The sequence below is a fragment of the Carassius auratus genome, unplaced genomic scaffold (assembly GCF_003368295.1).
Source record: "Carassius auratus strain Wakin unplaced genomic scaffold, ASM336829v1 scaf_tig00216860, whole genome shotgun sequence".
In the NCBI taxonomy this organism is placed as follows: domain Eukaryota; kingdom Metazoa; phylum Chordata; class Actinopteri; order Cypriniformes; family Cyprinidae; genus Carassius; species Carassius auratus.
This window is the reverse complement of record NW_020528772.1, coordinates 1,660-18,604: the sequence shown is the minus strand read 5'-3', so window position 1 is coordinate 18,604 and position 16,945 is coordinate 1,660. Positions and strand designations below refer to the sequence as shown.

Here is a 16,945-nt window from a genome sequence, read left to right as displayed (position 1 = left end):
GCCTAATTTAATAACATGTGAAAGCTGACTTTCGTTCTTGAGGGTGACGGGAAAGGATCGCCCGAAATAAAAGACCAGAGCTATTTTATGATTGCAAAGCAGATCTTTAATTAGCACAAACCTGGACGTGAGGCATTAAAAATTTAAATTAGATCTGCACATTTCATCAGTAATTTAAAGAGAGAGAAAGAACAGGGGCTTGATTTTGATATTTTTGTCTAGGTTTTAAATTTCCTCTCTTTTCATATTTCATCCTGGCTTCCTAAATATCCCGGTCTCCCCCCATTCCTCTTCTCTGTCTTGTTATCTATCATGCAATATGACTTTAATATGCTTTAGGCCAGATTATAGCTCATTTATCATGTACAGCAGGACCTTGTAGATTTCATAGGCCAGTAAGTGAAGCTCATCTCGGGGTGCAGCGACTCTAATGTGACTATTTATCCCAACAGAGGCGCCATTGTGAAATCCGTCACCCTCTACATTTAAAGACACAAGCAAACTCAGTTAACATTAATACTAGTCCTGTTGACATTCATGCCTCAAGTGTAATCGACAATTAGGGTGACAGAGCACAAAGCACTATATAGTGCAGACCAAGACTTTGAACATAAATAATATCGAGGCATTTATGAGCCACTCTTTTTTTATGCATTGATTTGTTTCAGAAGGCCTTTATTCATTCCCGGAGCCATGTGGAGCACTTTTCATGATGGATGGATGCACTTTTTTGGGCTTCAAAATCTCAGCACCTGTTCACTGCCATTATAAAGCATGGAAGAGCCAGGACATTTTTAATATAGCTGCAATTGTATCTGAAATTGCTTGAGGGTGAGTAAACCATGGTGTAATATTCATTTGTTGGTGAACTGTCCCTTTAAATGCCAAGAATCGATTAGCCTAGCCTGTTTATAGCTAATGAAGGGAACACTGAAGCAAGCCTCCCATCCAATAAATCACAATAAGATTTCTGCTTTGTTACTTTTGATATGAAACAAAGCTTCATCAAAACACTCAAACACTCATTTTTTTCACTCAGTATTTGCAAAAGTTATCATTTTATACATAACTGAATTAAAAAGGCCAAATAACAATATCCTTTGCTTTTGTTGTGCTAGAAACAGAAGGTCAAGGTTGTTTGTGTACTGCGCACTGTTCCAAACGAACCCAATGTCTCTTCACAGACCTGTCAGGAACATACGCTTGCATGCACAGGAACGCTCATTTACATATGCAAATGAGCCTCCGCGGTGGTACTCAGTTAGCGGCTTGCTAATGAGACCCCTCCAGTGCTGATTTATTAGACATTCAGGCCGATTTTCGCATATTGCAGAGAGCAAATAATTAGATCACGTGTCTTGTCGAGGACAGGTGTGCTGTTAGGTCAAAGGTCAAGGATACGTGCGATTCCTCAACGACAGCAAATTAGCTGCAAATCGACGGGTATTTAAACATTCTCCACCGTGGAGCCACATATAATCTCCTCATGAGTCTGTGTTGGCGTAACCTCGCCTGAAATTAAATGAATGATCGCCGCAGACACGGCCATCGCCTCATCCCAACGGCAGATTCTTTATGAGGATCTATGGCTGAGCTTTGGAGGAAGAAAACAATGGCAAATCTGGTTTCTATTGATCAGTAAGTCCTCTGCCTGCGGTTCTCCTGTTAGTGGCTTTCAGGATGGCAATTCGTCACGGGTTTAATGCCGAGGACCAGTAGTTTCTGTCAGGGCTTGGCTTTTTGGGAACAGCTACTCAAGATGATCACAAATAAATGTATTAGATAGATTCAAGTTCTTCAACGATTGCATTACCTATTCTTTAGTATTTCAGGAAATCTTTCTGGATGCTTCCAACATTTTTCCTCACAATTCCGACTTTTCTTCTCTAAAATAAAATGTTGCAGTTACCTTTTATTAATTGTTATTTCCTGGCTGAAACAGACAAAAGAAGAACTGCAAGATAAAGTAAACTCAGAATTAAGAGAAAAAAGTCTAGACATAACAGAGGACAAATGATTTTAATAGTTTGATCCAAATTATCGTTGGGGACAATTTAGTAGTCGCTGGATATTGATAGGGACATGTCGCATGTCCAAACTAAATTCTACACCGAGAAATAAATGTATATATTACATTTCTGACTTTTTTAAATTCTTAAATTTTTTTTTTATTCCAAAAGCATTTGCAAGCCAAATTTCATAATTGTATTTATTTTTTTAAATTATTATTTGGGTACATTTTACAAGGCAATAATAGTCTTCAAAATTAAAAAACATCATTTGAATTTAGCTTGAATCTTACAAAAATTAATCGATTCACTACTTCCATTTTTATGGAAGGGCGCTTTTTATTTCACTTCTTTTGGACTGAAGCAATGCAACAGATCCAAGACAAGTTTTAATATAACTCCGGATTCGGATCCAGATGCGTCTGAAAGAAGAAGGTCATATACACCAAGGATGCCTCAGGGGTGAGTAAAACACAGCCTAATCTTCATTTTTGGGTGAACTAACCCTTGAACTTCACACTCTTTAAACAAGCAAAATTGTGTGTTAGCTCTAGAAAGTCGCTATTGATTTATAGTTAGCTGCTATTAAAGCTTCTAGTAAAAAGTGCATAACTGCAAAGGAAATACTACTCAATTCAAAGAAGATTAAAATTAAAGTTAGCAACTATAAGTGATGTATAGACATTTTTGTGTTGCATATCTTATTCAGGAAAATCCCTCAGGAATCCCAAAATCGGATTAGACAACTCCGAACTGGCACAGTCTGATCCAAGAAACCAACATGAAGCAGGAAATTAGGCTTGAGTGTCTGGAAATTGAGTCTAATTGGGTGGCAAGCCTTATGGGAAGTGGGTGTAGATGTGAGCATGCCCAGTTCGGCCCTCTTTATGTATCTTCCCATTTATCCCCAGGGCAGTTACATATGCCATCTCCTGTTTGTTTGCTCTGTGGAAGTGACAGCTAATCTATGGGCGTAAATCAGACGACAGGAGGTTGAGAAAAGAGAAGAGTCTCTTATAATAACTGACTTATGCATCGCAAGGTCCATCGATGCACTAGACGTGCAAGTGTTTATCGACATGTACAGGAACTCTATGAAGATGAAGAGAGCATTAAGATATTATCATCGGGATGATCTGGATGTTTGGAGTATATCATTGGTAATTACAGTTCAGTGAATGCCGTTCTTTTGAAAGCTGCTTCCTCATTTTTGCATTTTTGCATTAAAACAATATCAAAGTCAGTAAAGAAATCATCTATGCACCATTACAGACAACGGTATAAATAACCAGTGAATTAATATATATTCATACAGAACAAATGACCAAAACATACGCCCGGAGGAGAATCATTCATCATGATAAGATGATCATTAAGGACTTAATTATTCATAAATGCCCATTCTAAAGAAAATAAACGATGTATAGACGTTTTTCTTGTATAGCACAGCCAGTGTAGTTCAAATCCCTGAAAAAAGGACTCTAATGGCTCGGTTCTTTTGTGAATCAGAGCATACGGCTTTCCACTGTGTATTTATGATAACGTTTAGTTAAATTAAAATTAACAATGGCAGGTCGTAGGATACATACTACACACTCCAGAAATATTATGTAGTCCTAATAGGTAGTATGCTATTCTAAACTGGTATTTAAGCCACTAGTCGACACATTTTCAAACAAAAGTTGTTTAAAAATTGCTATATACATACTATATATACTGCAAGAAGAGTATGTAGTCACAGTATGATAAAAGTAAGCTTAACCATAATTTAATATACCAGTATTTAAACATATAGCCACTCTGCAAAACCTGACAAGTTCACTTAACTCAAAAAAATAGTTGAAACAGATTACATCGAAATTAACTTAATATTTTTTAGTTCAGTAAAATATATATTTTTAAGTATCTGTTACCATACACTGTAAACCCTAATAAGTTCTCAGAACTCTTAAGTTAACAATGAAATTAGAAATTACATTTCCAGTTGCTTTTAATGATCTCAGTTATCTTATAAATATTGATATTTCTCAACTTATAATTAGAGAGTACTTCACTCAAAATGTTCTCTATTTTTCAACTCATATAATGTGGGAAATACACTCAAATTAAGTCCTCAACCTTACCACAGGCTCTACTCTTCACCACAATGGTAACCCTACAAAAAAAAAAAACATAATAGAAACCTTTGTAAGTTCTGACATAACACAACATTTAAGAACTAACTTAAAGCTGTAGTAGGGAACTTTTGTAAAAAAATATATTTTTTACATATTTGTTAAACCTGTCATTATGTCCTGACAGTAGAATATGAGACATATAATCTGTGAAAAACATCAAGCTCCTCTGGCTCCTCCCAGTGCTCCTATTGCCATTTGCAGAAAGTCATCCGCTCCCGGTGAAAAACAACCAATCAGAGCTGCGGTCCGTAACTTTGTTTGTGTTCAAAAAGTAGAAAAATGAACATAATAAGCGAGTACACCATGAATCCATTTTCCAAACCGTGTTTTTAGCTTGTCCTGAATCACTAGGGTGCACCTATAATAAGTGTTTATATTCGGACTATTTTAGATTGCTTCGGGGGTACCGCGGCGGAGTAACCCAGTACCTTTGTGATTCTTCATAGACATAAACAGAGAGAAGTAGTTCCGGCTACAATGTTCTTCTGCAAGACGCAAGCAGTTCTGTTTAATAACCGCTAGAGAGCGTCAAAAGTTCCCTACTGCAGCTTTAAGTCCCTCTATGTTAATCTGGTTTAAAAACACACAAAATAACACTTAATTTCTACATTTATTTTCCTTGTTTTCTGATGCAAAGCATGCTGGGAACTTGAAAACGCAATCATTTTAAGTTCACCTTACTACAACAAAATTGAGTTTACAGAACTTATTTAAATTAAGTCCAGTGAATTTTCATTATAATTTGAGTGCAATTAACTAATTTCATTGATTAATTTCACTGTTCGGTTTTACAGTGCAACAGTCAAGACATTTTAAAACAAAATTGGCTTAAAAAGCTTAATTTACAAACAAAAGTGCATGGTGATGAGTTCATGTGACAACAGTGTTGCATATTGCATTCCTTTAAAAAAAAATGTTTACGGTATGCTAGTCTTATATTTTAGGATATCATCTCGTTCTGAGGTGGGTTTCGTGTATTTTCTGTAGGCCTCCTCATTGTGACGGGTCATAAATGCACATCCAGACCATTCATCTGCAGATGAAGGGAAACTTCAGGACGCAGAAGAGTACACCTCAGCGGTCTCCTCAAGCCGAAGAGATCCATCACCAAACATACGCGCTTGTCATGGGGACATATGAATGGATGAACAAATAGGAAGTCATGTTTATCAGGCTTCCTCCACGTTTCCAGAGCCCAGGCAATAAATCTGACCGTGCCAAAAAGGAGCGCCCACGTTCATGGCCCACAGAAACCTGAAGAGAACAATTCCCTGAAACACATTACATAACAGCATTGTCTCGCTCACTGTGTAGGTGAATTGCCAAACACTGCCAGCAGTCTTGCTAAATTAGCTGCTAAACTGAATCAGCAGTTTTATAATGTATCTTTAGGCTACACATGAGGCAAGTAGATGTACCTTGGCAGAGACATTCGGTTTAAGTCTTAAAAAATTCTAATTAAAACTAAACTACAAGCTACTTTTAACAGTTAAATGATCAGCAAAAACTAGCTAAGTGCAAAAACAAATCCTAGCTAGTTTGTGTTAGCATTAGCTATGCATATTTATTAAAGCTAGCTAGTTTTTCTAGTAGCTTGTGATCTGCTTTTTACAAATAGGTTGCTTAGCTACTTTTAAAACTACTTTAAGTAGCTACGTTACTTAAATGTGGTTAGCTAGTTTACGTAGGTATTTTATTGCATTAAGCTAGTTTTTGTTAGTTGCTAGTATGTACCTTCATTGCAGTAAGCAAGTAGCCTGTAATGTGGCGAACTGGTTTTTTAAAAGATTAACTTAACTTTAAACTACTTTGAGTAGTTACATATCTTCATTGTAGTTAGCTATTTCTTGCAAGTAGCTTATAGTGTAACTAACTGCTTTTTAAAAAGAGAATCTTAATTTAATCTACTTTAATATTAGCTATGTCGTTTCAATGCAGTAAGCTAGTTTTTGTTTGTAGCAATTTCATTGCAATTAGCTAATGAACTTGTTAGCTGCTACCATACTTACAGTCATTGCAGTTAACTAGTAGCTTAGTTTAACTGAATTTAATATTTAAACTATTTTAAAATGTATAGTTTGTGTTTTACAGTTTTATATTCAATCAGAGCACTATAGCCTCAGGTGCTAATAAGGGTGACAACATTATACCTAAACTAATAATTTAAACTAAATACTACAAAGAAAAGTAAAAAAAAAAAAAAAACTCTTTATAACGCCAAAACAATGACAATCAGTGGCACACGGCTACTAATATTTAACAACATAAAATTTTGTGCATTGCTATAAGAAACAGATTTATCCAGCTAAAGCTGCTAACTAGCTAATTTTTTATATACTGTATGTACATTGTCAACTTAAAAAAAAAAAATTCTAATAATTAAAACAGCATTTCAAATTCTATGGGCATTTCATATCGTCCCACCATAAAATTAGTTGAAAAATTCAACACATCAACACGTTTCGAGGTGAAGCATGGAATAATTTTAATATACATATGTTTATTATAAAGTTCAACCAGCAATACAGAAGGAAAATTGAACCATTTTCTATTGTCTCGTTGTATTTTAGCCCCACATAACTGAGGCCGAAATGAATATAAAAAAACTAACTGATGGCTTAATAAACAATCTGTAATTGATAAAACGACATAATCTGCATCAAATATTTAATAAATAGAGACATCTACCATTGTCACACCAATTCCAGACTGTATCTTGATTTAAGTCGCCTGCAGAGGTCTAGTTATCTCCAGATTCAATCCAATGGGAATTATTTATTATAATTATTATTAAACATTTACACAGATAGTTTTGTAGAAATGCACTTGATAAGTACTTGACTTTACATACTCCTTTGAGAACAGTTAAAAAGACAATACGCATGAACAAAACTGAGTCTCTCAGTCTTTCAGACTGATGGGGTTTCGCTCCAATGGTGTGAGTCCAACCATCGGCCATTTTGGCTCAGCACGAACAACCCTGCGGTTTGTGGAAAAGTTCTGGGAGAAAACACCAGGGGCGGGATTATGTAAAACAAGTTGATGTGTGTGGCCCCGCCCCTGATTGAGCCACGCCCCCGATCCCTCTCCTTGTGTCCCTGCTGAGGAAGCTGTTGTTTACAGGATCTGCTCAGTGCTGGATGCGGAGATGTCCAAGAGTCTCCAAGCGGCGTAAGGGTTCAACTCATCCTGGTCTCGACACAACGCCCAAACATACATCATCCTGAGGACCTTTTCCTGTGGAATGAACCAATGCAACCAATGTGTGAATTTCGTGAAAATGTACGTTTCATTACAAAATGAAAAACATTTATATATATATATATATATATATATATATATATATATATATATATATATATATATATATATATGTTTTTTTTTTCATTAAGATTTAAGTACTTTTTCTGTGCTTATTACTTTACTTTATTACTTTTATTTTTGTTTTCATAAATGACTGTCGTACCATTAATTATTTATTTAAAAATGTTAACTATTCAATTATCATTTTTATTTTATTAACATATTATTATTTTTCATTTAAAAGTTCTAATGATTCAATGTATAAACAATATTTATTAAGTTTGTAATAAAGGTAATCTAAAATATTTTATACATTTATAAAAAGTACTTTTTCCCCCTTTGTTATTATTACATTACAATAAAAATAAAAATTTCCTTTATTATGATTGTGTACATAAAATTATTATTAAATAATATTTATTATATATTAAATATAATTTTAAAAAATACACTTCATTTTAAAAGTGTAATTCATAGTCGTTGTGTTGAATTAAAATTATGAGGAAGTTGCTAAATCATATATATACATAATAAAAATATAAATTATATAAAATAATTGTTTAATCATTTGCTTCTATATTTAAATATTATATTTGTAAAGTCATTTATATATATATTTTTAAATACAATCATAATTAATAATGCATTTTGATTTAAATATATAGTTGTTTTATAATATATATAGATATTAAATATTTTTTTAAAATTTGGAAATGTACTTAATTAAAAAAGAAAATGTAAAAACAACTTAGGTTTTGTTTTATTTTAGAAAAATATATATATGGTATGTTTTCTTTGGAGTTTAGGGTTAAAAATGACATTTTGCAGAATAATCTTTGTGCATAAACTGAAAACGAGCTTTTAGCCGTTCAGCTTTAATCAAATACAAGACAGCTCCTTCAGCCGTCTGCAATAAAACAGCGTTTCTAATATCCAGCGACTCGAGGGCGGCGGGCAACGATAATTAACTCCAAACTCTTAACACAGAAACATCCCTGGTGTGCCGTTACGTTTGGCCTTTTAACAGATTTATATGAGGTGAAGCACGTGACTGATTCACATTCACTAATGCGAGCGCTCACTCACCGGGTCTCCCTCCATCACTTCACCCTTCACATTACAGATGACCATCACCAGCTGAGCCTGGAAGGTGATGATGAGAACGGGACCTTGTTCCATCATCTTCCCCATCGCCAACTACAGCAAAGAAACAACCGAAACGAGTTAATCTGGAGAAGACGACGATGATGATGCATAATGAAATTCAGATGTTCAGAGATCCCATTATTCTGCATTAAGGACCCTCTGATGGAGTTACTGGTCATTAGGAAGCAGCAGATGGTTCTTACGTCAATGTTATCAATGTCCAGGATCTTGGAGTGAAACTGGAGACCCATGGCTTTGGCCTGCTGGATGGGGTGAGCCAGCTGACTGTACGTCTGCAAGCAGAACCAGTGAAAACCAGCGTTACACCATCGAATTTACCACCAGAGTCCTGTAGCAGCAGACACTCACCGCCTCGTAGCACCAGTCCTTCAGGACGTCCAGCTCTCCCTGGATCATGGCCTGCAAACAGAGCCAATGTTCAGCTTTTTTGGCGTTTAGAGCAAAGCATGCTGGGAGTTTGGTGTCTGACCTCCAGGATGTTGGGAATGATGTCCCGCTCGCACTGTTTCAGGAAGGAGTCTTTGTCGAAGTTCGGATCCACCTTCAGGATCTCGGTCAGAACCTCAGACATCTCAGTTTTGGAGAACAAGCCCCCTGAGAAGAGCAGAAAACACAATGATGATCTATCTATCTATCTATCTATCTATCTATCTATCTATCTATCTATCCATCTCCATCCATCCGTCCGTCTGTCTATCTATCCATCTATCTATCCATCCATCCATTTCCATCCATCTCTCCGTCCGTCTATCTATCTATCCATCTATTCATCCATCCGTCCTTCCATCCATCCATCAGTCCATCCATCCGTCCATCTATCCACCTGTCCATCCATATATCATCCATCCCTCCTTCTATCCATCCATCCATCCATCCATCCGTCCATTCATCCATCCATCCATCCGTCCATCAGTCCATTAGTTCATCAATCTATCCATCCATCTATCCGTCCATCCATCCATCTGTCTGTCCGTCTGTCCGTCCATCTATCCATCCAACCATCCATCTGTCCGTCCATCTATCTATCTATCTATCTATCTATCTATCTATCTATCTATCTATCTATCTAGTATCTATCTATCTATCTGTCCATCAGTCCATCCATCAGTCTATCCATCTACCCATCCATCCATCATTCCATCCATCCATCCATCCGTCCGTCCGTCCAACCATCCATCCATCCATCCATCCATCCACCCACCCTTCAGTCCATCCATCTATCTATCCATCCATCCACCCGTCCATCCGTCCGTCCATCAGTCCATCCAACTATCCATCTATCCATCTGTCCGTCCGTCCATCCATCCATCCATCCATCCAACCGTCTATCTATCTATCTATCTATCTATCTATCTATCTATCTATCTATCTATCCGTCCATCCATCCGTCCATCCATCCATCCATCTATCTATCTATCTATCTATCTATCTATCTATCTATCTATCTATCTATCTAGTATCTATCTATCTATCTGTCTGTCCATCCATCTATCCGTCCATCAGTCCATCCAACAGTCTATCCATCCATCCGTCCATCCATCATTCCATCTATCCATCAGTCCATCCATCTATCTATCTATCCATCCATCCATCAGTCCATCCATCTATCTATCCATCCATCCATCCATCAGTCCATCCATCTATCTATCCATCCATCCATCCGTTCGTCCATCCATCCGTTCGTCCATCCATCCATCCATCCATCCACCCATCAGTCCATCCATCCATCATTCCATCTATCTATCTATCCATCCATCCATCCGTCCGTCCATCCATCCGTCCGTCCATCCATCCGTCCGTCCATCCATCCATCCGTCCGTCCGTCCATCCATCCATCCATCCATCCATCCATCTATCAGTAAGGTTAAGCAGAGATGCAGTGGTGTTGTTACCGATGATGTCAGTCATCTTGTCAGTGACGGCGCGGGACGCTCTGATCAAGGCGTTGTCGCTCTCATCATACTTCATCTTCATCTCAAAGATCCCTGGGAGGAGGAAAGCACATGCAATGACTCGGGATAATAACACAGCACATACTGTGAGTCAGTCTCTCAGTACAACAATCCAGCACTGAAACAAACATGTCACATCACACTTCGGGCAAAACACGTCTTCATCTCTGATCCACCGGGCTGTGGAGGCTCGTTACTGAGCCTCATTATCACTGCGCTTAACAAGCCTCTAACTGATGCACTGAACTCTTCAAAGCAACTAACATCAGCAGCCACTGAGCAGCTGTGAATATGTGCAGCACAGCGCCATCTACTGGTCACACAGTTAAACTCACTGTTAAAAACAGCATTGTTGTCCTTGAAGTCCTTCCACTGCTGATACCATTTAGAGTCCTTGTGGAGCACGACACCCATCGCCTCCCTTTAAAGACAAAGAAAACAACATTAATGAGTAAATGTTTGAAAATTATTTAGATGCTCTATAGTTCCATCTTGATAGATATCAAACACACACATATATATCTCATCATAACATTAGTCCTTGAGAGGAGACCTACTCGTTGGCCTCGAACACTTGGGCTTCTGTGCTTCCTGTCTTAGAGGAGAAATCGCTCCTCTTCCTGAGTCTGGAGGGCGGCCGGTACGGGCCGATCTGTCCGAGGTCACCGATCTCTTTCTTGACACTCTCTACGCCCTAAAACAACAAGAGCTGAAACTATTGATCCATTCTGTTCATTTATATTACAATTTCACAGCATATAATCCATCACTTATCAAATAAACAGCATTTCTTTGTCATTGTCATGATATGGACCTGCGATATCGCCCGAAAGGCTCCGGACTTTCCCAGTTTTTCTCCACCTTTAGACACCGTCTCTGCCGAATGTTTGGCTGTTTTAGTTGCTTCCTCCATGCCTTCTTTGATTTTCTTTCCGATGTCCGAACGGCCGACTTCTCCCAAACCCTAATTTATAAATGTATTATAAATATAATGCTTTGCAGAATGATACAATAACCTAATAACACATTGAAAGACAACAACATTGATCAGTTTTGAAAATCACTGCAGTTTAAGACAAGACACCCCAGATGAATAGGGTACAAATTTAGGTTAAAATTTAGGAGATATCACCATACTTTCCCAGTTGATTGATAACATTAAGAATCAACTATGTGACTACTATTTTGCACATGAAAATCAGCGTTAATTCCACGTACCTCCTTCACCGTCTCCGATATCGTCCCGAGTGTTTTCTTCAACACTTCAGAAGTTTTAACTGTTTCGGACTCGATGGTTTTCTGGAAGACACCAACAACAAAACACAATTTCAAAAATCAAGAAATGAATTGTTTGGCTGTTTTAGAAATACATTAGACATAAAAGTAGTACATATTTCCTCCTGGCTTGCTTGAGGGCTTCCGATTCCTCTAGTTTTCTGGCCTCCTCGCGAAACTTCTTAAAGTTCTCCTTCATCTCCTTGTTCTTGCTCAGCTCCTGCTTGAGATTGTCCATAAACTCTCCCAGAAAGCCCTTCCGACCACCGCTGGAGGACATAAACCTCGCCTGCACATCACATGCATGTTAAAAAAACCTGTAAAATCACACTTTTCACTAAAAATGAATGGAAAACACTCACCTGTGCCATAGCGATCCTGTACACATGAGCTCTGTCGTATAATGATGCATACTGACGAGCGAATAAAAGTGCAGAACTTTTCCTGACACACACCTGAGGACAAAAACATTCATAATAATACAGTATTTCCATAATTATGAATGGTAGTATAAGATAAACATGCTCTGATGTCACTTACAAACAAAATATAACACATACATACAACCAATTTCTGCTCAGTATTTATTTTATGATTTGTACTCAAGTAATGTGATTTAAGAGCTTTGCCTGTTTTGTTATTACATTATTTAATGTTCCATAAAGGCTAGAATCATGTTTCATAGGCATGACTAATCAATCTAATCACATTTCTGCATTTAAACATGCACGGTTCTGGTGAACCAACCGCGTGCTCGTGCTGCTGTAATCGTGAACACTGTGTTTAGGATGCACATATTAATAGCACTGTTGACAAACGCTTAAAACACGCTTAAAATGAGAAACTCACTTGGTAACACTGACACAAGGAGGCTGCCATCTTGGAAACGCTGCAAGTGACCTGTTTGGCTGGTGACCTTGTGACGCATTTCAGGGGGAGGAGCAGCCGCAGGTAGCAGCCAATGAACAGACGCCTGCTCTCCGACGTCACACGAAGTATGTTTTGGCCTTTGACATTTTATATGCTGGTTTGTTTTCATAAATCGTTTATTTAAACAATTCGTTTTCTTAATCGTTATATTTTATATGAAGATATATTTCTTAATATTTCTAATTCTTATTTCTTAAAAAAAAGTTTTGTCAAAGTTAATTTATTATTATGACCGAAATAGGTTGTCATTCCACAAATACAAATTTTAAATGTTCATATAAAAATCCACTAAACACATAATTTATTTTTATACAAGCTTATTGTTTATTCAGAACTTAAGAAATTCCCCACAGTAATTACAGAATAATTTAGCATAGTTTGTCACGAGAGAACATTACCATAAATCACACAAAAAAATGTAAACATTTTCCATGCTGGCATATGATTTGATTTATTTTACTAAAAAAAACAACCTTTTACCTCACAGTAACACCGTTTTGCTCTTAGTTGACGTGTCTTTCTTTATCAACTTTATAATCTTTAAAGCAAAAATGTACTGTAATAACCATATGAATTATGTTGAACATGGAAATTAAGCTTAGACTCAAAAAAAAAAAAGACCAATAATCCACCATAAAACATACCGACAGCCCTAATGTTGAATTAATACAATGATATGGAACACTATTTCTTGTACTTTTTGGTAGTTGTAGTCAATCATCAGGCATTCTCCAAACCCCGCCCCCTAAAAACACATCAGGCAACCAGATGTAAGCAAACCGGATTTGCTTAATCAAGTTTTCTTTTCAGAAACACATGTGATTTCTCACAACACTTGTTTTAGTGATAAAACACTTTAAACATCAGGTTAAAGAATCAAACTCATTGGGCGAGTTTTTAGCATGGTCGATATTCATGGTTGAGTGATTTCCGATCATAACGTTTTGAGCGTTCTCGATGTGGATGCACGACGGTTGCTGCTGCTGCTGCTGCTGCTGGCATGCGCCATGGTGCATCGTCCCGTGAGGCGGAGGTGAATGCATCGGTGCAGATGTCGGATAAAACATGTTATTTTGCTGCATTTTGCTTTCTAGTTTCATCCGTGCTAATCGTTCCTCGTGTTTCCGAAGCTCCGCTTTTATGGCGTTCTCCTCTTGTTGTCTCTTCTGTTCTTCGACTAGTTTCTTACAGTGCTGTTTACTCTTCCAAACCTTTTTTTGTAATGCCACTTTTTCTCGTGCGATGGCCTTTTGGGCGTTGCGTTCGAACATTCTGCTGCTTTCATCGAGAGGAACCTTCGTCTTAAGCACCAACGGAAAACTTTTGCGCGACAAACAGTTATTGCGAGGTAACAGCGGAATTACAGAGTTCATTTTGTGGTGGTTTTCCAGCGAATTCACGATCGCCGAATCTGCGCTGGGTTGCGCTGAGGTTGGAGTTGAAGTTCTGGGTTAGCAGCAGCAGCGTGTATGCCGAATTCTCAATGGCGTCCTCCATACATCGCAACGTTGACTTCCCAGGTTGCGCGAATTCATCGGAAAATGTTGCGCCGACTCCACGGATGATACTCTCAAGTTTATTTCTGAGTCTTTCCGCCTCGTCTGCATCTTCAGGTTCGTGTAGGATCACAAAGTCGTAAAACATTTCTTCCACGTCGCTTTGGCTCGGTTCTAGAGAGCGAAAACTGTCAAGTTGAGATGACGGTTTGTGATCTGTAGCGTTTAGTGGCTGAGCTCGAAGTTTGCCACCATCATTTGGGGTGGACGAAAAATCGAGATTCGTGTTTTTGGATGTCACAAGTTGGGAGCTTGATTTGTCGTCTAAAGACTGCTTCGACTTTGTCGTGCAATTGACTTCCTCTGTTGGTAGCTGGTCCTTTGTACAAATATTAGTTGATCTATTATCATGATGTCGTAGTTGGTCTTGGCTTGCTGTAGTTTCGCTATCTGTTGGCGTCCGTAGACTCATCGGCTTTGATTGGTCCATACTGGATTCTTTAGCTCCTGGCAAGCTAATTTCGAGACTATAGCATGAACTTAATTGCTGAGATGATGGATGGCTTTCGTGTCGCTCTAGAGACGTCAAATTGTACGTTTCAGTAGGAAGTTCGGTGTTGGATTCGTTGATAATGTCAGGCCCGCAGACTTGCTTTACTTCCTCCTCGAGGTATAAAGATGGCAAACCAGCCGCTCTGCTCGACGCAAGAGCCTCGCAGTATGCTTGATCTCGTAACGATTTGTCACACAATCTCTCCTGCACCAAAATGGCAAAAATTCTGGCGATATCCAATAATGTATTGGCGTCTGTTGACTTAAAGCCACCAATGTGGCTACTGTTGACACGTTCTCCATGCAATTTGACCATTTCGGCCAAGTATTTTCCAATGCTGCTGTCGCTGTTAGCCGTTAGCTTAGTGTGCGCATCTCCAATCCTCTTAAGGAGAATCAAGCACATGGCATTCACCAATTCCTCGGCCCGACTGCGCTCCATTTTTAACGTCAGACTGAGCCATCGTTCCGGCCCAGCCTGGGAAAGGATCTCAAATGCCTTGGCCAGATTTGCAAATCCTTGATTCATAAGCTCTACTCCACCATCTGCCATTGTTTATGCAGATTCAGATGATCATACATGAATATGTGCGCTAATATTACATGTTCAAGCCATTCCAATCAATGTGAAGTCACTTAGATGAGCTTGAGCTTCTGAATGCTGAAAGAAAAAGTGAAAGTTATGAGACGATTACAATTTTTAAATATTAATATTCCCCCAGCTAACAAAAATATGAAGATTTCATATGCAAAAAAAACACTTTTTAATTGTATTTTCCTTTAATCCCCCGAAGAATATATCACAGGTTCAAACTCTTCTTAAAACGTTATTTCTGTATGTTCTCTGAAAGTTTATTTTTAAATGTTATAAGCAGACGTTAAGGAAACATTTCATATTATCAACTTGTGAACATTACGGAAAACATTACTATTGGATGTTTTCTAAACGTTCAAAATATAATTTAGTTTTAAACGTTTTTTAAAAGTTCTTGGTTATGTTAACATTAAGAGAACCGTTTTATCATTTTGTAATTTCAGATGTTCTCTAAACGTTCAAAACGTCCCGTTATTTCAATGTTTTAAAAACGTTTTATGCAAACGTTAAGGGAACGTTTGGTTTTAGAATTTTGCGAACATTACGGAACGTTACTTTTGAACGTTCTTTGAAGCAAGTGGCAATATTTAAAAACATCAGACCAATATGTTTTATAAAAAAAATATTCTTTAATGTTTTTGTGCTAACGTTTTTGCGAACATTATTAGCAGAACCTTGAACGAGCGTTATATATTAACTTTGTTCATAACTTCGAGAGAACCTTGCCACAACGTTACAATTTACGTTCTGAAAACGTTCCCCTGTTATCTGGGATCGCTGACTAGATCATAAATGGTGTATAAATAATCAAATGGATTTCTGATGTATTCATCGACTCTTTTCTTTAAAGAGCGAAGTCTAAAATGACCGTCATACGTCACGTTTGACCAAATAACATATAAATATGTACTACGTCATTCATAATGTATCTTATAAACATTACAAAGAAGCATAAAAAACGTGTGTCTTACCTTTGTTATAGTTCTGCATTCATCCAAAAGCAGGAACTGAGAAACAGAAACATACGTTGAGAGCTTCACAGCACACACGGTAAATTATAAGCAAAAGACCGATTGTCCGACATAAAGACGCTGTTTTGGGGTTGTTTTGTATCTCAAACATTAAGTGACACATGGGTGTTTTCCAAAGACTGAATGGTTACATTTCGCGTTCTCTTGTAAATGCGGAAGAAGTTATATTTTGTGGACTTCTGTAGGGCTCAATTTGACCAGAGGATGGCAGTAGGAATGTTTTTAATTATTTAGGCTATTTATTTATCACATTACCAAACTTTCAAATAAAAAACGAGCATTGTAATCACGAATAAACAATAATAATAAAAATTAAAAAATAACCGTGGCTTTTCCACATGTGATTTAAATGGCCAATATATATAATATAATTATTAATTCTAAGATAATTCTAAATTGTTTACGTGTTGATCACTTGATGTTTCAATATATATTTAAATATTTTTATTTTACTTACA

The 16,945-nt window shown here is 37.4% G+C and overlaps 2 protein-coding genes across 2 annotated transcripts; both read right to left on the bottom strand.

Moving 5' to 3' along the window:
* Positions 1-6,658: 6,658 nt before the first annotated feature.
* LOC113099094 (mitochondrial import inner membrane translocase subunit TIM44-like) lies at positions 6,659-12,810 on the bottom strand. Its single transcript, XM_026264171.1, has 13 exons — positions 12,733-12,810; positions 12,246-12,338; positions 11,999-12,172; positions 11,827-11,907; positions 11,423-11,572; positions 11,166-11,302; positions 10,944-11,029; positions 10,549-10,641; positions 9,126-9,250; positions 9,005-9,055; positions 8,839-8,928; positions 8,576-8,686; positions 6,659-7,423 (listed from the first exon to the last, which is right to left on the bottom strand). Exons 1-13 carry the CDS (start codon positions 12,760-12,762, stop codon positions 7,304-7,306), a joined length of 1,341 nt encoding a protein of 446 aa, XP_026119956.1. The 5' UTR covers positions 12,763-12,810; the 3' UTR covers positions 6,659-7,303.
* A 303-nt stretch (positions 12,811-13,113) lies between these two features.
* On the bottom strand, positions 13,114-16,613 carry LOC113099085 (TIR domain-containing adapter molecule 1-like). Its single transcript, XM_026264162.1, is given in 3 exon segments — positions 13,114-14,231; positions 14,233-15,522; positions 16,428-16,613. Coding segments are annotated over 2 exon segments (1,737 nt in total). The 5' UTR covers positions 15,415-15,522; positions 16,428-16,613; the 3' UTR covers positions 13,114-13,676.
* Positions 16,614-16,945: the final 332 nt, after the last annotated feature.